We start from the raw sequence: 27,308 nt of genomic DNA, 5'->3' as shown, positions 1-27,308 counted from the left end.
ACTCTTCACTGACAGTGTGGAACCTGCCTGGGATCCTCTCACTCTCTCACTCTGCCCTTCTCCCACTTGTGTGCTCTCTCTCTCTCTCTCTCTCTCTCTCTCTCTCTCTCAAAATAAATAAATAATAAGCTTTAAATGGCAAAAATCAGCAACACGAAGCACAAAAATGCAAGACATACAGATGGCCAACAGGTACATGAAAAGGTGCTCAACATCAATGATCATCAAGGAACTGCAAATCAAAACCACAATGAGGTATCACCTACATCTGTCAGAATGACTATTATCAAAAAGACAAGAAATAACAAGGTTGGTGAGGATGTTGAGAAAGTAGAACCCTTGTTATTTGTTGGTGGGAATGTAAATTGATGTAGCCACCATGGAAAACAATGTGGAGGTTTCTCAAAAAATTAAGAAAAGAACTACTGTATGTTCCAGCAATTTCATTTCTGGGTTTTTATCTGAAGGAAATGAAAACACTAACTGAAAAAGAATGTGCACCCCTATGTTCATTGCAGCATAATTTACAATAGCCAAGACATGGAAACAACCTAAGTGTTCACTGGTGGATGAAGAATAAAGAAGATGTAGAATCTATATATACAAAGGAGTATTATTCAGCTATAAAAAAGAATGAAATCTTGCCATTTGCGACAACATTGTTGGACCTTGAGGGAACTGCTAAGTGAAATAGATACAGAAAGACAAATAATGTATGATCTCACTTATATGTGGCATTTAAACAGACAAAAAACCCAATTGAATGCATTGATTTGTGGTTGCCGAAAGTGGGGGATGGGGAAATTGGGTGAAGATGGTGAAAAGGAATAAACTTTCAGTTATAAAGTAAGTAAGTCCTGGGGCGCTTGGGTGGCTCAGTCGGTTAAGCATTTGACTTCGGCTCAGTGAACTTGTGGTTTGTGAGTTTGAGTCCCATGTTGGGCTCTGTGCTGACAGATCAGAGGATGGAGCATCTTTCAGATTCTGTGTCTCCCTTTCTCTGTCTTCCTCCCTCGCTCGGACTGTCTGTCTCTCTCTCTCAAAGATAAATAAAGATGAAAAAGAATTTAAAATAAGTAATTCCTGGGGATGTAATATACAGCATGGTGACTATAACAAATAATACTTTATTGGATAATTGAAATTTTCTGAGAGAGTAGATCTTAAAAGTTCTCCTCACAAAGAAAAAACAACGCATGTGGTGATAGGTGTTACTGGACTTGTGGTGGTGGTCATTTTGCAATATATATCAATATTGAGCCATTATGTTGTACGCCTGAACATAATATGTTTTATGTCAATTATATCTCAATTTAAAAAAATCACAAAAATGCAAAAAATGGGGCACTGGTTGACTGTGAAGAGCATAATTGTTTGTAGTATGAGAACTGAAATAAGGAAGTAGAGTTTTGCCTTGTTTGACCTCAGCCGGGAACATGTGCGTTGGGTGCAGCTCAAATTTTTCAACACTCTGTGCTCATCTGTGAATGACTATGAAAGCAGCATGAGTATTGATTTTGAGGCTACAAGTAAATTTTGGCAAGTAGGCACATTTGCAAATACGGAATTCATGAATAAGAATCGAGTATATATCCCTGCTCTTATGTTTCCTCTCTCATTAAATGACACCACCATCAGACCAGTTACCCAGGTTAGAAACCTCATGTTAGCTTTCTTTCTTTTCTATCCTTTACCACCAACATCCAATCAACCATCGGCTTTTACCTCCTAAATATAAGTCAGGTTCAGACTGATCTTTTTGTATCTGATTTTCTCTGTTTTCATTCTACTTAGTACATGACAACGTACAAATATCTGAAGTTCTTACGGTCTCTGGAGTTCAAGTCCAAATATCTTAACATAATTTACAAAGCCCTCTAACCTTATTTCTTGTCATCCCTCTCTCTTACACTGTGAAGGTACTGCCATGAAGAACTTTTTTCAATTCATGGGATGTGTAATGCCATTTTTTTCCCTTGAACCTCTGTGTCTCTATGAGGAATATTTTTTCCTTTATATTTACCTGTCTTATTCTCACTCATTTGTCAATTCTGAATATAAATGGCATTTTTTTTTCTGGGAAGCTTTCTCTGACATTCCTCCCATCCACACCACACACACACGCACACACACACATCAATCTAACCCAGAGGATTCTATGGTGTTTTTTTGTTTTTTTAATTGCTAGTTTTCCACCATAGACTATAAATTCAGTGATGATGGGGACCATTCTTTATTGCATGTCAAGCACTTTATATACATTAAGTGACTTGATTTTCTGTGATGTTATATGTATTAATTCATTAATTATTACAAAGCCTTTGGGCCACTGTAATACTAATGACATAAAATGAAAACAAACTAAAGCAACTTTTCACTTGGATACTATTTTATATCTATTCGCTCTATACCTTCACTAGCTTTTGAGTTTTTTTTTTTAATAAATATTAATGATTAGATGAGTTTGAAGCTGAAGTGGCTAACTTGATCTATTTGTGGAAAGACAGGCAGTCAGCTGGACTGGTCAGACATCTACTTCTGAAATTCCACCTGTAAGCATTGAGTTGACAAAATTGGCAGAGGAAATAGAATAATCAGAGGTGAATTTATTTAGCTGCCACCAGGGAAAATCTAATTTTTGTAAAGGGAGAAGCCAGAATTATTAGATAAATTGGTCTTTCCTTATGTTTTTATTTTATTGAATGAATATTTGAAAGGCAAAACTGTATCTAGTTAAGAATTAAGTATAGGTCTATGATAGGTTTTCATCTTGCTTATTTTCTACCATTTACAACAAATAATTAAATTATTATACAATGGTCTAATTTGAGAGAAGACTTTCCCTAAATTCTCAGCTAAGTGTACCTTGGCTCCAAAGCATGTTGAATGTGTAACGTCACGCAAGAATAATAAAGGGCCTTTAGGGCTGTTAACTTTAAAATGAAAAGCCCTTCAGTGTGTACAGAATGTAATTGACATTTAATAATACCACTATGCTGTGAAATGGTGGCAAGTGGGGAATAACTTTAACAAACCAATGTGCAGTTTCCACTTCTTATTTCTTAAATAGAATCATTTGCTACCTCATTAACTTATGGATTTAGAAATAAGAAAGCCTTGAAATAGCTGCCTTAGTGTTTGATTTCATTTTATGGCAGGAAAAACGCAGGTGTGTATGGTTATAATCACTTTAGCATTTAAAAACTTTTGTTTTTAAGCTACACCAGGGGTCAACAAACTGTGGGCCAGATCCACCCTGCTGCTTGTTTCTGTGTGACCTGTGACCGAAAAACAGCTTTTACACTTTCAGATGGTTGGTAAAAAGTAAAAAGAATATTTCATGGCATATGAAAATTTTATGAAATTCTTATTTCTGTTTCCACAGATAACGTTTTATTGGAATTTGGCCACACGCATTTATGTACCGTCTATGGCTGCTTTTGCATTTCAAACAGCATTTCAACTAGTCTCTTGACTAGTTGCAAGAGAGACTGTATGTCTCATCAAGCCTAAAATGTTTACTATCTTGCCCTTTAGAGGACGTGTTTGCCAACCCCTGAGCTTACACTATTGAATTAGTATGATTTAACACCTTAAATCAACTTCTCCTATTTAAGGACCTAGCAAAGAAGTCATGTCCAATAAAATTCTTCAGACTTTTGGGAAGGTGAAGGAAACTGAACTTAGGGATTGCATAGAGTTTATACTTTCTCCCATGGGCAAGGCTTTCATCTTCATCATTGATTTCATTGTTCTGTTTCAAAACATAAGCACTTGCATAGTGGTGATTATTTGTCAGATGCTGTTCTAAAAGCTTTCTGATTCATCTGGATCCTCGTGACTATGATGAGGGTGACCTCTCTACAAGTGAGAACACCATAGCACATCTATGAGTGAAAGTTAAATAGCTAAATGGTGGAAGTTAAATTAGTGAAAGTTCTGCAGCTGGTTGTACAGCTAGAAAGGAGCAGACTCATGATTTGAAAGAAGTCCTCTGGTTCTCAAATCAGTGCTCTTAACCACTGTGCGTGCCGTCTCTCCATTTCTACTCTTACTTATTTAGAAAAGTCTTGGATTAAGAGTAGAATTTAGTAATGGGGGGGCATGATGCTTTAAAAGCTTTGAGTTACATTGGTTTCCTAGGCTGCTGTGACAAAGTACCACACATTGGGTAGCCTACACAATAGAAATTTATTCCGACCCAGTTTTGGAGACTAGAAGTCCAAAATCAAGTGTCAGAAGGCCGTCCTCCCTCTGAGACAGTGAGTGGGAGACTTGTCTCTCCCTAGCTTCTGCTGGTGGCCATCCATCCATCCATCCATCCATCCTTGGCTTGCAGCTGCATTGCTCCAATCTCTACCTGTGTCACCACATGATGTTCTCCCTGTGTGTCTGTGTCTTTTCTGCCCACCCCCCCTTTTTTTTCGTTTATTTATTTTGAGAGAGAGAGAGCACACATGAACCAGGGAGGGGCAGAGAGAGAGAGAGAGAGAGAGACACAATCCCAAGCAGGTTCTGTGCTGTAAACACTGTGACATGGGGTTTGATCTACTGTGATACCATGACCTGAGCCAAAACTAACAGTTGGATGCTTAACCCATTGAGCTACCCAGGAGCCCTTTTCTTTAAGGACACCAGTTATATCAGATTAAGGGTCACCCTACTCTAGTACAACTGCATCTCAATTAAAACAATTTTTTTTGATGTTTATTCATTTTTGAAAGAGAGAGAGAGAGAGAGACAGACTGAATGTGAGTGGAGGAGGGGCAGAGAGAGAGGGAGACACAGAATCTGAAGCAGGCTCCAGGCTCTGAGCTGTCAGCACAGAGCCCGATGTGGGGCTTGAACCCATAAGCTGTGAGATCATGAACTGAGCCGAAGTCGGACACTCACCGACTCAACCGACTGAGCCACCCAGACTTCCCTAAATGCATCTTAATTTGAATACATCTGTAGTGACCCTATTTCTAAATAAAGTCCTATTGTGACATCCCAGGAAGGACATAAATTTTGAAAGGATGCTGTTCAACCCAGTTATGGAGCTCATGAACCAGCTCTTGCTCTCTAGAGCACCTTTCATTTTAAGAAACTGTGTATCAAGAATTTCTAGGGGTTTGTTTCTTCTTTTTTGCTGTTAATCCTGTACTTGATTCTATTCTAGCTGGGAAGGCTGATTTACTATTCTTTGCTCCTGCCTTTTTCCTGCCTTGCTCTGGCCCTTTGCTCATGATTCATTTGAGACTGGTTTTCATTCTGAACATTTTTCTTCTGGAATGTTCTGTGAGGTTTTTAAGGCCCATTTTCTCAACTGCTTTTAGGAGAATGTTGGTTTGTCTTCATGCTTGTGAATTTATGGTAGTTGATTCAGCAACCAGCTTTGGTGTGTTGGTGGTTGAGTTCTGGTAGTGTCCTCTTAAGAATCTTTTGTATCCATTCTTATGGGATTTGTAAGTAAGGTTCAATAAATGGTAATCGTTCTTTTTATTTTTTCTATGATTATTATCACTGTTAAAATAGCAGATTTTGAGAAATGTGGGGTTGCCTCAATTCCAAACCTGAGAGTTTCTCTTTTCCCACGAAATACTAGAATAATTGGTCAAATCGTGTCAACCCGTTTCCTTTTGTTTATTTTACAGGGTGCCCGTGAAACCTTTGAGAACTACTACCGAAAACAGAGGCGAAAACAGGCCCGTTTGGTGCTCCAGCCTCCATCTAACATGGTAGGATCTCCAACTTAACTTTTCTCTCTTTTTCACTTTTCTTTTCTGGCATCTTGTCATTATTTTGCATATATGCTGGGGTTTTTTTGTTTTTTGTTTTTGTTTTTTTTTACACTGTCACTCTGAGACCATTTTTGGTGGATGTGACTTACAGTAAGAAAATAGCAACTAACATCTATTGATTGCTATGTGTCAGGCATCATTTTAAGTACTGGATATAAATTATGTAATTTCATCCTCCTTATAACTCTATAATGTAGGGAGGGTACTATTGTTATATTTACCTTAGAGTCTTGGGAACTGTGCCCTAAGAAAAGAAGTAACTGATTTTAACTTTGTCTTAAGGTATCAAAAGAGAAACAATAACTTTTTCTTCTTTGCTTTGTTGCAGCATGAAACTTTAGATGGCTACAGGAAGTATTTTAATCAAATTGTAGGGTAGGTATATGTATGTGTGTGTATTTAAATGTATACACTTTCAATACCTAGACTCGTGAGACTTGGAAAGATAATTTTTCCTTGGGAAATTATTTTTCTTTTTTTCTTTTAAATTTTTGAGATTTATTTTTGACTTTCTGATAATTTCAAAGGAATGTCTAATTGGTTTCAGCATTATATTGTTGAAGAGTAGTTTTTAAGGATGAAAGAAGAAAACTTTTGAATTGTAATTTTATTATATTTGATGTTTTGTTTCTCCATTCTCCGTACGGGGGAACCAAATAATCAGCAAAAGTTGGCAGACTTTTTCTAAAAGGGCCAGATAGTAAAGTATTTTAGGCTTCGCAGGCCATACGGTTTCCGTCACAACTATTCAGCTGTGTTGTTGCAGTGGGAAAGCAGCTATAGACAGTATATAAATGAGTGAGCGTGGCTGTGTTCCAATAAAACAATATTTATAAAAATAGACAGTGGGCCAGATTTGTCCCACGGGCTATATAGTTTGCCACCATCATCTAGAGTATACATACTAGGATGGAATTGCATTTCCCAAATAAACACCATATAGACAGCTTATTCTAATTATGAAAGAATGACTTTGCAGTTAAAAGAAAGGGAAATGACTTGAATTGTTCTATGAAATTTCTTTTTATTTCAAATTGAGATTTCTTTAAATGTAATTGATAGTTTTGATTAAAATATATCATAAAAATCCCTTATTTAAAGATCTATTTTATTTAGTAGGAACATTTAGCCAAGGTAACTGAACATACACTTTAAATGTATAACAATAAAGCTACAGCAGAGTGTTAAAAAATAAGTTTGCATTTTTTTTTTTTTTACCTTAAGGAGGAAGTCCACATAAAGGGAATTATTTTGGTATTTTGTATGTTGAGCTCTTAAAAAATGTGTATTGCAGCTTTCACTGTCTGTTTAAAATTGGTTAGCTTTTTAAAAATGTCTTAATGGCCTGGTGTTTTTAATATAGTGAAATTAGCTTCCCTTACCTGTAAACATTTTCTTCCCTTTTACATGGCTGACTAATATGGTTAACATTTAATAGAAATGTACCTCCGATTTCTATAAGGTGGCTGGACAAAATTCCATGTCCAAGAAACATGATTTTGTTCATGACACCAGGTAGCTTTCTTTAAGAAAAAAATGACTATTAACTTCAGATTTGATGGCAGCTCTTGTTTGCCAGACCCTGGAGATAGTCAAACTGTAATTTCTGACAGTTGTACTTTCTTTTTTCCTCAATCTTAGCTTTTTTGTGGTTGAAGATCACATTTTACATACAACCCAGGGCTTAGTAAACCGAGCCTACATTGATGAACTCTGGGAAATGGCACTTTCAAAAACCATCGCGGCACTCCGCACCCACTCGGTATGTAAGAAGCCCGTGAGAAGTTCTCACTTATTGCTGATTATCTGTATAGTAGTCAATGTTGTACTGCTTTAAAATCATTTACGTATTGCGTGGAATCACCTACCCGGAGCTATCTCTTTCAAAGACACGTGGAAGTAGCCACTTCAAATTGCCACATTCTCTAACACGGAGCCCACTTTTGTGGATGCTCTGTGCAGGAAGAAAAAACAAAAAACAGCTGACATGTATTGGAATCCTCTCTCTGTGTCAGGCATTGTTATGTGTACTTTATATGTAGTTCATAAGGTAGTTATCATTATTATGTTTACCTTATAGTCTGGGAACTGACCCTCAGAGAGGTTAAGTAACCAGCCTAGTGTTATGCAGTAAGTGGTAGAGCTTGGATTCAAATCCAGACAAGTGACTATATTCTCAGCCACTACTCAGTGTTGCCTGCTATAAGGCCATTAATATTGATGTGGCGTTCACAGTTTTATTCTTATTTTTTGAAAAAAATGTTTACAACATATCAATGTTAGTAAGTACGAGTTCCCACGATTTTGATATATTTTATCAAAGCATGAATTTTAAATATTTTTTTTAAGTTTATTTATTTATTTTGAGAAAGAGAGAACATGAACAGGGGAAGAGCAGAGAGAGAGGGAGACAGAGGATCTGAAGTGGGCTTTGTACTGACAGCAGAGAGCCTGATGCAGGGCTCAAACCCATGAACTGTGAGATCATAACCTGAGCTGAAGTCAGATGCTTAACCAACAGAGCCACCCAGGTGCCTCTCAGAAAGTTATATTTTAATTGTGTGGGGGGGGGTCCCAATAAATAAATAAGAATATCAGATCATCATAATACAGTTAAATTACAGTTAAATACAGTTGAGTACAATTGAAACAGTGATAGATTAGGACAACACGGTGCCTGCTTTTGGTTAGTTGATCAGAAGTGGCATTCTTTATGCAGAGGAGTCATTATGTATGCAAAGATCAATTAAAGAGAATTCTAGGTATAAGGCATGGTAGTACAAGGGCTTTGGGTGTACTTTTCTATCTGAACTGTTCGAGGAATGATAGTGAGGACTTAATAATAGAAGATAATTTAGCATTTAGAATATTTCAGTAAGTGGCTTTGATATCCATATAGTGCCAGCTAGAAACAAGATATCCACGACCCGCCAGCTTTCTTATCTCTTCATCAGCAAGTGTTCCAGAGTAAATACCATGTGTAAAATCTGTCATCGAAGGGATTGTAGCTGTTTTTGGGAACTGAAAAATGTTCAGAGTGGGTAGAACATAGAATGTAGAAAGTTAGCCAAGTGTGGTATGAAGTATAAAGAAAGAAGTAGATAGGTGTCATATTATCTAAGACCTATTTGATGCTTAAAGCACTGGGTTGAATGGAGTGTACGTGTTCATTGTGGGGGTAGGATAAATTGGAATGAGAAGGTCAATTTGGCTAAATTATGGACGAGGGATGAGAATAACGTGGGTAGAACAATTAGTAGGCTAGTCTAGTATTCAGGCAAGAGGTGATGATAGCTGAAACAAGGGGTAAGAGTATATGGAGAGATGTGGATTAATTGGAGAGATTTTTAGGAGGTAAGATTAACTGTATTTTTTGGTGGATTAGATATAAAAGGTAAGTTAAAAGCATATCAAGGTAATGCTTAGGTTTATGGTTTCTTTCCCTATGATGGTTTGAACATTTGGATATGATTACTTTGCCTTTGTGGCATCCAAGTAATAAGGTATAGGGGTTTGTTTAGTATATGTTTAGTATAGGAGTTTAGAATTTGAGGGGCATCTGGGTGGCTCAGTTGGTTAAGCGCCCAACTCTTTGATTTCAGCTCAGGTCATCATCTCATGGTTTGTGAGCCTGAGCCCCGCGTTAGGCTCTGTGCTGGCAGCCTGGAGCCTCCTTGGGATTCTCTCTCTCACTCTGTCTCTGACACCCTCCTGCTTGCTCTCTCTGTCTCTCTCAAAATAAATAAATAAATATGAATTTGAAGTCAAAGAAGGTATGTCACTGAATGCATTGTAAAGATTTTCTCCTTTTATTTTTATTTACGGTTTCTTCTTTGGTATTTAGAAATGTTAAATGTTTGCCTGTTTATATATCTATCTTATTTTAAAATTTCCCTCATCGTTCATAAGTGGCATAGGACTTTATCTGACATTTTTACCATTTTATCTTTTTGTCATAATAAAGTTTGGCAAATTTAAACATACTTTTTAAAAGTTTCTGCCTATTCTGAGACTAAAAAAAGTCTCATAACTATGTTATGGCTTGAGTTTTACACATTTTTGTATATACTACCACTTGTTATTTATTTTTATTTAAATAATGGTTATGGATTTCATTTTATTGTTTTGCAACAGTGTATCTGTTGTCCTAAGATAATTTTTTTAATGTCTTATCTTCTCCCTTAGCATGGTGTGTCGTTATATGTAAATGTTAACTTACAAAGTAATGTTTATTCTAAGAAAATATGATTATCAATAGTAACAAATTTTGGTCATGATCCTTGGCATGATTATTATTAGCTTTCTAATATGTAAATTTAAAGATTCTTTTTCTGGGTGCTTGAGTGGCTTAGTCAGTTAAGCATCTGCTCAGGTCATGATCTCATGGTTTGTGGATTCGAGCCCTACATTGGATTCTGCACTGATAATGTGGAGCCTGCTTGGGATTCTCTGTCTCCCTCTCTCTGCCCTCTCCTCTCTCTCCCTCTCTCTCTAAAAAATCAATCAATCAATCAATAAATAAATAAACATTAAAAAATGAGTATCTTAAAAAAATAAAGATTCTTGTGTATGAAAATATAATATACAATATATATTTTAAACAAAAACAAGCTGTATTTTTCACTTAATGTCTCATCAATCTATATTAATTTTAACATATACTTGCGTAATATTCCATTGTACATATGTATCTTTTTTAGCTCTTATAAACATTACAGTGAATATTTTTATAAAAATATTGATTTTTTTTAATGTTTATTTATGTATTTTGAGAGACAGAGAGATAGAGAGTGAGCAGGGGAGGGGCAGAGAGAGAGGGAGACACAGAATTCCAAGCAGGCTCTGCACTGTCAGTGCAAAGCCCAATGCGGGGCTGAGACCCACAAACCATGAGATCATGACCTGAGCTGAAACTGAGTTGGACACTTAACCAACTTCTATAAAAATATTTTTTATATTTCTTATATAATATATAAAATATATTATAATATATTAAAATATATTATAAAATATAAAATATATTTCTTATATTTTTTATATTTTAATAAATTCTTAGATGTGAAATTAGTGAGTTAAAGGATCTGTACATTTCTTAACCTCTGGATACATATTGCTAATTTGCTTTGCTAAAATATTGTACCATTTAGCACCACTCTGAGTATCACCTTTTAGAATGCCAACTTTCCTATTCTGTTTACTTCACAGAAAGTTATATTTAAAAACAAAAAATCATTCCTAATCTAATATGTCAGAAATTATATCTTAATTTAACATGTTTTTCTTTGATTAATACCGGTATTGAAAAATTTTTCAGATATTTTCTCTCTCAAAAATAATAAACATTAAAAAAATGGGGGGGGGGCGCCTGGGTGGCTCAGTAGGTTGAATCAGTTGAGTGTCCAACTTCGGCTCAGGTCATGATCTCATAGCTCTTGGGTTTGAGCCTTGCATTAGGCTCTGTGCTGGCAACTCTGAGCCTGAAGCCTGCTTTGGATTCTGTGTCTCCCTCTCACTCTGACCCTCCCCTGCTTGCTCTCTGTCTCTTTGTCAAAAATAATAAACATTAAAAAAATTTTTTTAAACTCTCTTCAGATGTTTTTAGTTATTTATATATCTTCTTAAAAATTTCCTGTTCATATGCATTGCATTTATATTTTAATAGCTTTATAATACTTTATTATGTATTATTTCTTTAAAATATGGATGCTAACCTTTAATCTGAATGTTAATCTCTAGTCTGATATATAGGTCACAAATTTTTTTTTTTTTTTAGTTTTATGTGTCTCTAACTTTGCTTTTCTTTTCCAAGGCATTATAGAAATTTAACTTTTTGTGTAAATATATTGATTTTTAACTTTATAATTTGTCTTCCTTATTCAAAAGAATATTTAATTATTTGTTTATATTTGATCTTGGTATTTCTGTAGTTACTTTTTAAATATACGTATCACAAACAAATAAAAGTTTATTGTAATATAGAGTGTGAAGTTGGGTTTTATCTTTAATTACTTTTTAAAACTACACATCACTTCCAATAACATTACAATAACATTATCATGTTAATCTTTTACTTTATTCAGCACAGATTGCCATAATCAAATGCCATAGACTGGTACCTTACACAACAGACATGTATTTTTTCACAGTTCTGGAGGCTGGAAGTCTGAGATCAGGATGCCAGCATGCTTCTGGTTGGGTTCTGGTGAGAACTCTTGCTGATTTGCAGATGGCTGTGTTCTCATCACGTCCTCACATGGCCTTTCCTCACATGGCATCCTACTGTCGCCTACTTCTTTTCTAAGGACACTGATCCCATCAGATCAGGACCTTTCCTCATTTAACCTTAATTATCTAAGTTTTATTTCCAGATATAGCTACACTGGGGGTTATGGCCTTAACATATGAATTTTGTGGGGACATAATTGTTCCTTAATATCCTTCTCTTCCCAACATATTTCGGAGGCTACTTTTATCATATAATAATATATTTTATAGGGGTGCCTGGGTGGCTCAGTCAGTTAAGCATTCAACTCTTGATTTCAGCTCAGGTCATGATCTCATGGTTCAGGAGATGGAATCCTGAGTCAGGCTCTGTGCTGACAGCAGGGAGCCTGCTTGGGATTGTCTTCCTGCCTCTCTCTCTCTGCCCCTCCCCTGCTCCTGTTCTCTCCCTGCCCCCCCAACCCATGTCAAAATAAATAAATAAACTTAAAAAATAATAGATTTTATAAATACTAAGATCTTTTGCTAGGCTCTATGATTCCCCACCCCCCTTTCCTCTCTGCCTTGAACCAATGTAACATTTTTTTGATTATTATATTTGACATAGTATGGTTTAATTTCATATAGGACATGTACATTCTCTAAAATCCTCTTTTTAGGACATGCTAACTATTTATGTTCTCATTCTTCCAGATTAATTTGATAATCAGTTTATCACATCCCTTTTACCACTTACAATATCCTCCCTCCCCCAAATTGAACTATAGTGTTGTTATGCAGTGAATCTGTAAATTAAAATGGAATTTTTTTTTTCAGTATTTGGTGTTTTTCACCAGGAATATATATATTTTTCTTAATTATTTGCCTTCATGTATTTTGGAAAGGTATTTTATATGCTTTCCATAAGTCCTATTTTTGGTATTTTATGTTTTTTTTCAAGGTAATGTTTTTAGAAAAGTTTTTTGCCCCCAATCATATTTATTAACTAATATTACTGTATTCTAGGGAGAAGAGTCCTTGATTTTGTTTGTTTATTTTATATTTGTCCATGTCAATGATTTTACCAATTCGGTTATTTTCCTGGGAAAAGCTTTTTCTTTTAGAAAACTTAGATTCCTTGCAAGCAATTTCTTTTTTGTAAAGCAGGGGTTCTTAACTTTTTCTCTGTGACTGATACATTTGAGATGTGACGGATCTACACCACTCAGCAGGGAACTGCCCTCTCTTCTTCATGCAGTCGTATTTGGTATCATTAAGAGGAGGACACTTTCCAAGCATACTGTTTGAAATGTGTATCTCTGGAGAACATTAATCTTAATGGAGTCTTTCTTTGTAGATATGCTGTATATTCTTTTGAATGGAAGAACAAATAACAAAATACCTGTTTTCTTTCCAGTAGATCAGCATCAATCTGTAGAGGCAGAAAGTAGATTAGTGGTTGCTTTGGGCTGGGAGTAGCTAGGAGGATAATTTAAATGACATAGGTTTTCTTTTTGAGATGAAAAAATGTTTTAAAATTGACTGTGATTATGTTTGCACATGTCTGGGAATATACAAAAACTAAAAACCATTAAATTATATACTTCAAATAGGTGAGTTGTATGGTATAGGAATTAGATCTCAACAAGGCTATTAAAACATATAAAACATTAATTAAAACATAGCACCTCTGCATCACATACATTTACAGTCATTTTATTTATTATGAGACAGAGTAGTTGACGTCACTGATGTTAATTCTATTTATAGTATTATATTACCCAGCAAAGCAAACTAGAATAAGAACAACCGAAACATCAAATCTCAAAAAGAAACACTATATCTAACTGATTATGCTACTTGCTTATCAAAAATCTATATATCTTTCTAACTATATCTATAGAGATATCTATAGATATAGATATCTATAGATATATCTAGAGATATCTATATCTATATATCTATATCTATATATCTCTATAGATATATCTATAGATATCTATATATATCTTTCTAACTTTCTGTGTCATATTTCAAACTACTCTTCTTCTGATTCAATTATTAGTCAATACATAAATTGGAAACATTTTGAAAGATACGATATTTCAGGTATTAATATGTGTAGTATTCTCAATGCTGATTTCAAAACATGATAGAGATCTGACCCAATCCATCTCACTTGGAATTCAAATTTAGCAATATATTAGAAAATTATATGCTAATACAACAGAGAGTTTGTATCAGAAATGGTTCCACATCAGATGATCTGCTAATATAGTTGTTAATAATATAAACAGATCATCTGATAATACCGAAAAGGTATTTTTTAAGATTCAAAATTATGGAACAATGTAATTAATTCCATGTGGCAAAAACCTCATGTTTCATAGATATTATATATAGTGAACATTTCAGTTTGTTATGGTAGGTGGACAAGGGTTGTACTGGGATAGTGTATTTTTGTTTTTTGTTTTTTAGTTTATTCATTTTGAGAGAGAGGGAGTGAGAGACAGAGAATCCCAACCAGTCTCCATGCTGTCAGCCCAGGGCCTGATTTTTAAAAAGTGTAGTAAGGAGGAAAAGGAAGCACACAAGCCAGAGATAAACGTTGCTTTCTTAGGAATCTTTGATTATCTGAATACAGAAATTTAATTCATAGATTAAACAGGTAAAACTATCATTTTGTGATCAAGAAGACAAAGTCAAATGTATATCCCCAAATATGGAGCAAATAAAGAGATGGAAGATATGAAAGGAAAGTTAAGAAACATGATGGATAGCTGATGCTCATTTTTTTTTAAATTTTTTTTAACATTTATTTATTTTTGAGATAGAGACAGAGCATGAACGGGGGAGGAGCAGAGAGAGAGGGAGACACAGAATCGGAACCAGGCTCCGGGCTCTGGGCCATCAGCCCAGAGCCCGATGCGGGGCTCGAACTCACGGACTGTGAGATCGTGACCTGAGCTGAAGTCGGACGCTTAACCGACTGAGCCACCCAGGCGCCCCTGATGCTCATTTTTTATCGTATCTAACTGAGATTTAGAAAGGAAGGATAGACACAAAGGAGAGGACTTTAATAATTAAATAATTAAAAGAAGGAAATTTCCAGATTCCCATAGTTGAAAGGCTGTATTGAGTATCAAGCAGGGTAAATGAAGGCAGACACTTCTTTCACATCAGAAATGCTGAATTTTAGTTTGAGGCCAAACGAAAGGCATTTTCAAACATGAGGATTCAGAGTTTATGCTTTACCTCTCCTATTTTATTGGTATTGTACAAAAAAATGAAAAATCCAAAATACAAGATGGGATAGGATTAAAATAAAATGTGTGCAAAAAAATGAGTAAAACTCATAGATAAATCTAAATAGCTATTTGATTATTTGTAAAGTTTAATGCTATTAAGAATCCATGTGGAAGGAGAGAGACTTAATGTTTAAAAAGTTTTTTAATGAAAACTCTAGATTATTTCATATAAACAGCGGGAAGAAAGTATATAACTTATTAATAACCACTGTAAGAAAATTAAAAAGAACTAGGATCCAATGAAAAACATGGAATAAAAAAGAAGCAATCATTGTAAATGGGAAACTTAAGATGGAGTAGGTTTATGGGGAACCTGGGTGGCTCAGTCAGTTAAGCGTCCGACTTAAGCTTAGGTCGTGATCTTGCGGTTCGTGAGTTCGGGCCCCGTGTCAGGCTCTGTGCTGACAGGTGAGCCTGGAGCCTGCTTCGGATTTTGTGTCTCCCTCTGTCTCTACTCCTTGTCCGCTCCACTCTGTTTGTCTCTCTCAAAAATAAATAAACATTAACATTTTTTTTAAAAAAAGATGGAGTAGGTTCAGATACGTCAGCCATCAAAGGAAATGTCAAAGAATTAGGAAGTTTTATAGTCTGGTTACTGAGACATACTCATACATTATGGTGAGTATGAAAAAAGTGAAAATAAGGTAAGAGGAGCAGAAATGGCAATATTCTCGAAGGCAAATAGAATTGAATTTGAAGACCATTAAATGGGAAAGGAAAGGAATATTTTGTACTATTCTAGTTTTAACCCACCAAAAAGAGAATAGCCTTTTTATAGAGGACAAGCAAGCATCAATATGTATAGAACAAAAACTGTTAGTAATAAGAGGAATTGATGAACTGTACCATTATGGGTGAATTCAGTATGCCTCTTTCAGGAATTGAGAGTTCAGACAGGAAGTAACCAAATTGTAATTAAGAGAATTTGAATATCAAAATTACTGAACTTTCACATAGTAACATGTATACATCTTTGAATCGTGCGCACATAACCTACCTTCCATGTCATTTCAGTTTTCAGTTTTACTGATAAGAGATTATGTATGGACTTTATTTGTAACTTTTATTTTCCTCTTTATTTAGGTTTGTTTTCTCTTTGTATTCCTTGTGTTGTTGCTTAATTTCATTTTTTTTACTGTTTAATCAGACTTAACTAAGATTTGTCTGTGTTATTGATATTTTTAATGAGCTTTTGTTTTCATGGATCAAATTTTTCATGTCTCTATGTTATTTCTGCTTTTAATTTGATGAATTTTTATCTCTCTTGTACTTATGATTTATTTTGGCTTTTTGAGTTAGCTTTGTGGATTGAGTGCTTAGTTTATTTTCAGTCTTGTGTGTTTTCTGCTTGCATTTAAAAATATAAATTTTATTTTGAAATTGCTTTAACCACATTGCATAGGCTTTGATATCAAGTATTACATTTTGTTCATTTAAAAATAATATGCAATATCAATTTTGATTTCTGTTTTGACTGAAGAATTATTTAGAAATATGTTTTCAAATTTCCAACTGTTAAAAATATAGATCATGGTTTACTGGAGTCTCTACTCAGCTCTTTCCTGCCTAAATCTGGTGTTACCTTGAGCCAGGAAAGGGTTAGACCCTTTCTGGAGAGCCTTTACCAGGCGAATCATCAAACAATTAAATAAATTAAAAATTTAGTTTTATTTTTAATAATTACAGTGTTTTTCCTCATTGTCTTTTTTTCCTTTAGTCTTACTGCTCTGATCCAAACCTTGTGTTAGATTTGAAGAACCTCATTGTGCTTTTTGCTGACACACTTCAGGTTTGTGATTTCTGTTTACATAAACTTTTCTAGATTAGTATTCATCAGGTGTAAATCTTTTCATTGTCTACCTAAGCTTAATAAATGCCTTTTAGTTTTTAGTTGTGTTTCTTCTTTTCCTAGAGCTAGATCTTTTAATCTTTTTATAGCATTTCATTGTTATCACTTTGACCAATTTATATTCTCATAAATAGTTCCAATCCCCCCCTTTTTTTGCTCAGAGCAAGTCAATTAATTGAACCACTCACTACCTTAGTTTTTTTAAAATATCTTTAATTCAGATACAGTGCCTGAGTGATTTTGGAGTTTTTTGGTGTTTTTGTTTTTTTTTTTAAGTTTATTTATTTATTTTTTGTGTGAGAGAGAGGCAGTGTGAACAGGGGACGGGCAGAGAGAGAGGGAGACACAGAATCCCAAGCAGGCTCTGCGCTGTCAGCACAGAGCCAGATGTGGGGAGATCTATCACATTTCCCTCCCTACTCCTGAAATTTGCTAAGGGTACAGGATGAGTTGCAGGGAGGAGTTAGCTGACATTGTACCAGTATATATTGATTTTAATTATCATCTGTTTATTTTTTTCTGACTAGCTTAAATATTTTGGTATGTATCTTTTGATTCTTGAGATAAACACTAGACATGAAGTGGGAATGAAACATGCTGCTGTCATGCTTTCATTTAAATCTTTGACCAGAATATGGTAATATCTTTCAGTGCCTGATCTCTTTCATGTTGAAAAAAAAAATCACCTTATAAAATGAAGCTGTTTTCTTATTTTGTTTCAGGTGTATGGTTTTCCTGTGAATCAGCTTTTTGACATGCTGTTAGAAATCAGAGATCAGTATAGTGAAACTCTGCTAAAGAAGTGGGCAGGTATTTTCAGGTGAGAAATTATCTTTGTCGTGTGTGTGCACGCGCATGTGCTAGTGTATGTACACACATGTTTATACATAAGGCTTCTCAATATTATAAGCAACAAGTATGTGTGGCTTATTTTATTATAGCTGTGATCCAGGTTATGATTCAGAATTCAAGCAAATTGAAGAGATGTCCCAAATAAAGTTCCCAAGATAACTGATCTCAGTGTATCATGTCTATTATGTGGAGATTCCCCAGATCCCATTTTGGCTTTTTTTTTTCCCCCCTTGAATACCATCCAGATCATCTTGAGTCTTCTTAATATATTTGTTGGTTTCCTCTTTGAGGATCATGCCTACTATATAGCTCACTTGTGGGGTGGTAGCTATTGAACCCCTTTGAGTAATGTAGGCTTTTTTGGAAACTTTTTTGAAGACTTACTTATGTGGTTCCTCAAATTTTTCCTTCTCTACATATAGAGATGAGGTGTATTACAATCCAGTGTTTGAAAGATGTTATTTAAATCGTTATTATATCATGTATACACTAATAGACAGTTATTGCCCTGTTACACCTTGCATTCACAAATATCTCCTTAGACTATTTTCTTGGCACACAACTCATGTCATATCACTTGAGTTTCTTCTTCTTTTGAACTTTTATTCCCTTATTTAATGTGATCTTCCAGCTTATTACAATAGCCTGTCCCCAGATAAGCTTACCCTGTTTTTAAATTTTTCTAGCTATAAGATACTACATTTTTCCTTTAATATTACTAATGGTACAATTGTATTTAGGGGAGGATTATGTCTCTATGAACCTTGAAAATTCATAACATGATATATCCATGGTCTTAAAAGTGTCTGATCTGATCCCTTCAGTAAATTTGGTTTTGATTTTCGTAGTTTGGTCTATGCTTTTAGAGAAACTCCAGTCTAGTTAAGGAGTCATTTCCTCTGGATGAAGTTCAAGTTCATCCTTAATACAGAATAAGAGATGAAGTAAATGAACATAATTTGGGTTTATCATAGAAGTTACTTTTCTTCATCTGCCAGTTTTGAAAGTTAGAACAGAACTAATACAGGATTAAATAACATAATCAAATGTATTTTCTTTAAAAAAAACAAAACAAATGAAACCTCTTTGCTTTTTTCTGGAGCACACACATCGTTTTGTTTTTACTACCCATTTGCCTTACAGCTTCTACATGTTGCTGTAAAATTTTGTCTCCTCTGTAAATCTCAAATACTGTGAGATCATGTTCATAATTGCGTTCCCTCTGTTTCAGAGTAGTTTTCTTTGTGTCGTCTGTCAAAGGTATTTTTACCTGCAATGAATAGTTTCATTGTAGAGGAATAGAATAGGAACTAGAAAACATTCGTTTTGGTGGTTTGTATACACAACTGTTTGAGTTTACCTGAAAATTACTTGTAATCACTACAGTGATTAACCAGCCCACCCTTCCTTCATTTTATTTCTAGAAACATACTTGATTCTGACAACTACAGCCCTATACCAGTAACAAGTGAAGAGATGTATAAAAAGGTGGTAGGACAATTCCCATTCCAAGACATAGAGCTGGAAAAGGTGAGGAATACTGTAAAATAAAATTCTCTGTTTGATTTGGCATACTCTCAAAGCTTTCATTTTATCAGTTTCATTGAAGGCATTACCTCCAACTTAGTGCATTAGAGCTCTAGAACACCCCCAGAGAACGATTTTGGGGCTTAAAAGAACAGAAGTTCCTGTTTGAAAATCAGTATATGATTTTGGGGTCGAAGTGTTAAGGGTATTGCTGGGCATGTTCCAATTTGGTTTATACTTTGAAATACTTACTGTTATCATACTCTTAGGACATTTTCTCCCCCACACATACAGTAAAAATTACCCTGTGCTATATAATATATAATTCTATTGGTATATAATTCGACAGTGCATTGAGTCATGTATGTACTGCCATAATAATGATACCAAAATAGTTCCATCATCCCCCAAATTCCCTCATGCTGCTCCTTTTTATTTTTTTATTAGATGTTTTTTTCTTAATGTTTATTTTTTGAGAGAGAGAGAGAGAGAAAGAGAAAGAGAGACTGAACGCCAGCTGGGTAGGGTCAGAAAGAGGGGAGACACAGAATCTGAAGCAGGCTCTGGGCTCTGAGTTGTCAGCACAGAGGCCCATGCAGGGCTCAAACCCATGAATTGTGAGATCATGACCTGAGTCAAAGTCAGATGCTTAACCCACTGAGCTACCCAGGTGTCTCATGCTGCTCCTTTTTAAATCAGTTTCTCCCAACCCTAACCCCCAGACTTTGGCAACCAGTCTGGTTGCTGTCCATCTACTTTTGCCTTTTCCAGATTGTCATATAAATGGAATCGTACAGTAGGTAACCTTTTGAGGCTGGCTTCTTTCACTCAGCGTGATGCTTTTGAGATGTGTCTAAGTTGGTATATGTAGCAATAATTCATTCCTTTTTATTGTTGGGTATTTACCACAGTTTTTTTTTTATCCCTTCATGTGTGGAAAGACATTTGAATTATTATTTAGTTAAATTTATAGCCTATTTTTTTCGTGTCAGGAAACTTTTGGAAACACTTTCTTAAATTTGAGGTTGTTAAGTAGACACTTTGCAATGTGGAAGAAAATTCCTTTTGCATTTTAATTAATTTCTAAGTATCTTCAGCATATGTTAGTTTGTGACTTACTTTCACTAATTCTTTGCATTTACAGCAGCCATTTCCAAAAAAGTTTCCTTTCTCTGAATTTGTGCCAAAAGTTTACAACCAAATTAAGGAATTTATCTATGCCTGCCTGAAGTTTTCAGAAGATCTTCACCTAAGGTATGTCTGAAACAGTGGAAATGCTGCAGATACTGAGACTGGGAGTCTTATGTGCAGAAATATTCTGAAAACCTTTGGATACTCTTTTCAGCTGATTATGAAAGTCGTAATATTAGCCCTTTACAGCACAGTACTGCTATATTGATAAAATCATGGTAAAAGTGAAAGTTGGAAACTTGTGAATAATGTTTTGCTTATATTACTTAGCTTATTTTCTATTTTTATTATAAATTTGCATTTCAACATTTTTTATTAGTAAGAATTTACTGGAAAATAGTATATTAATTTTTACATTCTACTTGATGAAATTTTAAGGCCACTAGGGGAGTAGCAAATAAAATCCTTTGGAAATACCCTTCTTTCCAAATATCCTTTGGACTTGTTAAAGGTATCCATATCTCCTTTAAATTATTTGACTAACATGTTCTGAGCCTATTTATGTAGCAGATACATCCTGTTTACGGAGACTGCAGAAGTAAAAGACACAGTTCTTTGCCCCCAGATATTGTCAGTATCTACTGAGGATATTAGGCATGAAAATATACGATGGCGAGTGTTGAAATATGTTTAATTTACTTGCAGAACACCTAGAAGACTACTTAATTCATCTTAAAGAATTTGAGGGAGAATAATCATCATGATTGGCTTTCAAAGGAGTCCTCTCCCCTCAGTGAATGATACCACCATTCACCCAAGCCAGAAATCTAAGAATCATTCCAACTCCTTATTTCCTATTAATAACTTTTTATTAAAAACAAAGTTTTAAGCATTGGTCTAATTTTTGTAAACACTTTACAAATGTACTAAAAATGTCTGTAAAATTCAAAATAGTACTAATCTATGAGGCCCTAGAAAGTGTAATCCATTTTTCAGAGGAAGAAAGTGAGGCCGAGAGAGGTTAAATAACTTTATCAAGGTCACATAAGATTAAGTGTTTAAGCCAGGATTCAAATCTGATCAGCATCAGCCTCAACAAAACAATTACTGCAGTGTTTAGAATTCTTACACTTTGGCCTCACTGTGTTAGTATTTTACATGCATAATCTCAGATAATTGTCATAATGTTTCTTGCAGGTAAGTGTTAATTATTCCCATTTAACAAATGGCTCATTTGTAACTGAGCCTCTGGAAATCCAGTTGGTGACAAAATTATATTGATTGGTGTTTGTTTGTTTTCAGTTCTTTTTTCTTTAAAGTTCTCTCTTCCCAGTGTGGCTGCTTTCATTCACATTGTAGTTATAATTGACTTGGGCCATTTTAATAGTCTCCTAATTGTTCTTATTTGTCTGACTTTGCTTTCCCAACCATCTACCCTTTCTCCTCATTCTATTCTGTATGTTCCCTAGAGTAATTTTTCTACAATCAAATCTTATCATTTAACTTTACATGCTCACCTTTCCAAGGATTCCTCATGGCCTACAGCATAAAGTTCAAACTCTAACCTGATGTACTTCTCTATCTGCCTGCTCCCTTACCCCTTGACCTAGTCTCCCTTGTATCCTTCTTGGCTCGTATCCCATGCTAATTTACGTGTCAGTCCGTGCCTCAGTCCTAACAACGTATTTGGTATTTTCTGATCATAAGATGCTATTTTAGACTTGACTTTTCTCCTGACTCTATCTCTACTTAAAATCACTTTTTCCGTGGTTTTGCTCCTGTCTTCTACCATCCTTCAAGGCTCATTATAAGCCTTTAATGAATGGAGGATTTCTTACCACCTCCATCCCTAATGGAGTTGATCTACTGACTCCTTTGTGCTCTTTCTGTACCTTATGAATACTGTTGATCAAAGCTGCTCATAGATTTGATTGCTCTCCTTGTATCTGTGGTGTTTCTGTAGGCTCCTTTTATCTATGTGTTAGCCTGTAGGCTCCTTTGTTTATTTGCTGGTTTATTCACCTCATGTTATAGGTAATCTGTCATTTGTCAGATTGTACTTGGTAGTGAGGACATTAAGATGCTGAAAATACAGTCCCTGTCTTCAAGGAGTGTATAATCTGAGGAACTGAACAATTGATGATAAGCGCTATCATGGAGAGACAGAGCATCAACATAGGAACCAAATGTTGAGACAAATTAAGGATGTTAGAAAAGGCCTCTTGAAGGGTAGAAACATTTAATGTTTTGTTCAGGACAATATCTCCTGCACTAGCTCAGTCAATTAAGAAACAACAACAACAAAAAAGAATGAGTGGATGGAATGTATGGCATGCCAGGGAATTCTGAAAGTAAATATAATTGGAAAATAGTTTGAGTAACTTGTTTGATAATCATTCTTACTAATTAAAAAATGAAGCATGGTTTGTAGAGTTCATTTGTTCTTTTCTCTGAAAATGAGGTTGATTTCATGGAAATGAGATTATCTTTGGAAGTTATAAACCAAAAGTTGTTTACCCCTTAGGGCCCACCCTCTCTACCACTACCACCGAATGACTTAATAACGGAGAGTGATCTCTAGGGTACTGATACGTATGTTACCATATAGAAAATATTACAAGTTCATTGCATCATGACTCTTTCTATCCTGTTTTGGAGGAAAGGCAATATGATAAAGGGATAATGTTGAGTAAATTGTTCAAAAGTCTTTTTTCTTGCTTGAATATATCAAGTTTTTGCCTGAAAACTCCCTTTGTTATGTTTAACATTGACAATTAAAAATAAATATTCAGGGGTGCCTGGGTGGTGCGGTCAGTTGAGCATTCCACTCTTGATTTTGGCTTAGGTCATGATCCCTGGGTCATGGGATTGAACCCCATGTCAGGCTCAGTGCTGAGCATGGAGCCTGTTTGGGATTCTCTCTTTCTCTCCCTCTGCCCCTCTACCCCACTTGCATTCTCTCTACCTCTAAAATGATTTAAAAAAAAAATTTGATTTGGGAAGATTTTACAGGTGCCTTTATTCTTTGGTTTACATTTACCTTATTTTCTAGGCTATATTTACCTTCTAACTTGGAGTGACAGAGACCACTTTGACAATCATAGCTGTCTAATATGGGATATAAGATAACATATAGGGGCACCTGGGTGGCACAGTTGGTTAAGCATCTGACTCTTGATTTCGGCTCAGGTCATGATCTCACGGTTCATGGGACTGAGCCCTGTGTTAGGCTCTGTGCTGACAGTGCAGAGCTACTTGGGATTTTCTCTCTCTTTCTCTGGCCCTCCCCCACTCATGCATGTGCATGCATGCTCTCTCTTTCTTTCTCTCTAAAAATAAATAAATAAACATTAAAAAAATAATATGTATAAAAACAAGTAGTTCTCTTAAACACAAGACTCTTAAAATAAGAAAAACTGCTGTACTGACATTTTTATGAAGGCTTAAGGGTAATTATTCTCTTAAGTCAAACTCTTTTTCTTATAAGAATTTCCCTTTTACATTGGACAGACGATGCTGAATAACACGAGAAATATTGAATTATATGAATTCTGAGGACGCAAAACTCTGTTTGAAAGAAAATTCTTTTAAAAGTAAGCAAATAAATGGCATTTCTTTGGTAAAATAATGTTCTAGCACTTGCGCTGGACTTAAAAAGTAGAATACACACACACACACGCACACACACATATACACACACACAGATTCTTTTAAGTTATAAAATTAGATCTCTGTAAAGAATTTAGGAGATAGAGAATAGTCCAAAGAAGAAAAAATTTGAAAGACTCAAAATTTTAACACATAGTGATAACCACTCTTTATATATGGGAAATCTTTTTCTTTTAGTCGTTCTTGCATGTGAATACATGCACATGCATAGGACTTTTTTTTTTTTTAAAGCAAATTACTGTGAGATACTTCTTCTGTTTATAATATAGAAAGCTGGAAAGAGTATTGCTTCCTCCTTAACAATGAACAAAACAAACAAAACAATTAAACTACAAAATGAAAACCTTTTTTGGAACCCATCAGACAGCTGAAGTTACAGGGTGACCAACTGCCCTGAAATCTAAGATGAGGCTGGCCCCTCTAAGGAGAGTAGCATGATGCACAGATTCCCGTACCTGTGGCAGATCAAGAAAGAAAGGTGTAGATACTATACAAGTGAGGAGGAAATCAGTCAAAGCCTTAGGATTGGTAAAACCTTAGTTGGAACTGGCATGTTAGTAAGGAACCTCTAGTTGTGAGTCCGAGATCCAGAACATTCCCTCATATGTTCTTTTCCATGGACCTCTACTGGGTGTCCTTGAGAAAGATTGGGGATTGAATAAGACAGCGGAAAGAACCCTCCATGATATTGCAGGTGTGTAGAAAGGGGATCAGCCACTGCTGTGAGAAAGGCATGAAGCCCCACCCCCATGGTTTGGACCCTTCACTTACACAGATCAAGAACTGCATCACTGGAGTAAGGACAGCAAGCTCTGTCTCTCTGCAGGGTACAGGAAAAGGCCCATTCTTTGCACAGGAAGCACTGAAGGAAAAACATCCTTTTACCCTGGAACAAAGGCAGAAAACAGTCCTGTGCCTAGGATCATACCGATACTATTAAAGGTCTTCTAACACTGGAGGAGGGCAGAAAACTGTGGTAGACCCACTGGAGATATAAAGCAGAGTTGGCTGCCACTAAAAGGATGGCAGGGATGTTGAGCAAGCTCTGCTTCTGAGAACTGGGCACACAGGGCCTACCCAAGACTGAAGCTGGCCAGGACAACAGAGAAAGTCCATTGGTCTCCATTAATAGTTTCGCAGCAGCTAAATAACAAGTGGCTGCAATCTAGCACTGATTGATGGGCCAGAATGTAGAGAAAGATCCATTCTATATCATAGGCACACAGGTATAACTGAGAGCTGTGGGTGGTACAGAAACTTTATGAAAAACCCTCTGGGATTCCAGCACCCACACCAGTCCCATGCAATTATTAGGAGAATTTGAAATCTGTGACGCACTGAAGATAACCATGTGAACAACAAAACCCAAACCCAGCTCAACTCCTGCTTATGCAAATGGCCCAACAGGAGGAGAACATGGTCATTTCCAAGTATAAATACTGTTACCTCAGATTCTAATGTCTTACATATGAAATCCAATCTTCAATAAAAAATGTGAGAAATGCAAACAAGCAATTAAAAACAACTCTATTGTCAAGGGACAATGAAGTCAACAAACCAGACTCTGATGACCCAGATGATAGAACTTTTAAAGTTAGAGACTTTAAAATACCACATACATGAATAGATAGGGACTTTTGGTAGAGAAACAGACATTTTTAGAAAGAGTCAAATGAAAATGCTTGAAATAAGAAACTGTTTTTAAGAGATGAAGACTTCCTTTGAGAGGCTCATCAGTAGACTTGCTACAGCTGAAGTAAGAAGTCAGGGAACTTGAAGATAGGTCAATGAAAGTTTCCCAAACTGACACACAAAGAGAAAAAAAGGTGAAAGGAATAAAGTGCCCAAGATCTGTGGGGCAGTTACAAACAGTATAATTGAGGGGCCAAGAAGAAGATAAAGAGAACAGGGGAAAAATATTTTAAGAGATAATAGCTAAGAGTATTCCAAAAATAATAAAAGACATCAAACCAGAGACTCCAGATTTTGAGAACCTCATTAAGATAAACAGCAAAACAATAGCAACAAAGCAAGCAAAGAAAAATACACATCATTTTCAAATAAGTGAACATAAAAATTAACATAATGCCTTAAAGACATTTAGAAAAAAAAAAAAAAGATGCTATATGTAGGTGTAATGAAAAGCATTACAGGAGACTTGTCCAAAACTATGCAAGCCAGAGACAGTGGAGCCACATGCTTGAAGTAATCAGAAAAACAAATCAAGCAAGATTTCTATAGACAACAGAACAACTTTCAGAAATAAAGTGAATTTTTTTTAGCCAAACAAAAGCTGAGATAATTAATTGCCAACAGACGTGTGTAGTCTTTCTGCAGACATAAAATAAAAGGAAATTCTTTACATAGAAGGAGTATACAGGGTAGAAACTTATACACATGAAGAGATAAATGATGAAATAAAGGGCTTTGGGAATGGTTAAAACTAATTTTTTTTCCTTTGTTTTTAGTTGCTCGTTTTTTTTTTTTTTTTTTTTTTTTTAGGTTGTACAACATGATTTTTTTAAGGCAAAGAAGTATGGTGATTTAATACACACATACATTAAGAAACAATACAATTACTTTTAATTAACATATTTACCACTTTACGTAGTTACCATTTTTTGTGTGTTTGCTTTGTTACTCCTTCTCTCCCCCCATCTGTCTCTCTCTTTCTCCCTCCTTCCCTCCCTAGTTGTTTCTCTCTATATATGTATCTGTGTGTGTGTGTGTGTGTGTGTGTGTGTGTGTGTGTATAATATTATAAGTCCTATAGTTTATATTAATTTTGATTACTCGGTTAACATATTGTGTGTTCTCCCTCTATAATTATCATTATCATTTTCTTTTTATAATAAGTTATGTTTGTATTTTTGTTGAAATACTTTGAGACTATGTATTCTGTTAGTTGTTAGATGTTCTTCACCTTTCTCCCTCTTACAGTATCCATTCTTGCCTGGAGGCGCGCCTGGGTGGCTCAGTCAGCTGGGC

General features: G+C 35.4%; 1 protein-coding gene across 9 annotated transcripts in view; it reads left to right on the top strand.

The window, feature by feature from the left end:
• The window catches only part of EXOC6B (exocyst complex component 6B), a 603,982-nt gene that overhangs the window by 300,906 nt on the left and 275,768 nt on the right, over nucleotides 1–27,308 (top strand). For 8 of the 9 annotated variants that reach the window (XR_008289404.1, XM_053200754.1, XM_015064020.3 and 5 more), the window contains 7 exons: nucleotides 5,637–5,720; nucleotides 6,112–6,158; nucleotides 7,425–7,545; nucleotides 17,010–17,081; nucleotides 17,864–17,961; nucleotides 19,418–19,523; nucleotides 20,665–20,774. Coding sequence is in view for 8 of the 9 variants with exons in the window: in XM_053200754.1 (XP_053056729.1) it covers nucleotides 5,637–5,720; nucleotides 6,112–6,158; nucleotides 7,425–7,545; nucleotides 17,010–17,081; nucleotides 17,864–17,961; nucleotides 19,418–19,523; nucleotides 20,665–20,774 (638 nt within the window). In the remaining variant the exon portion in view is untranslated. The remainder of the gene's footprint in view (nucleotides 1–5,636; nucleotides 5,721–6,111; nucleotides 6,159–7,424; nucleotides 7,546–17,009; nucleotides 17,082–17,863; nucleotides 17,962–19,417; nucleotides 19,524–20,664; nucleotides 20,775–27,308) is intronic. The other variant, XM_053200751.1, reaches the window with a different exon arrangement.

The sequence above is a fragment of the Acinonyx jubatus genome, chromosome A3 (genome assembly GCF_027475565.1).
Source record: "Acinonyx jubatus isolate Ajub_Pintada_27869175 chromosome A3, VMU_Ajub_asm_v1.0, whole genome shotgun sequence".
NCBI classification, from domain to species: Eukaryota; Metazoa; Chordata; class Mammalia; order Carnivora; family Felidae; genus Acinonyx; species Acinonyx jubatus.
This window is presented reverse-complemented; position numbering and strand designations above follow the sequence as displayed.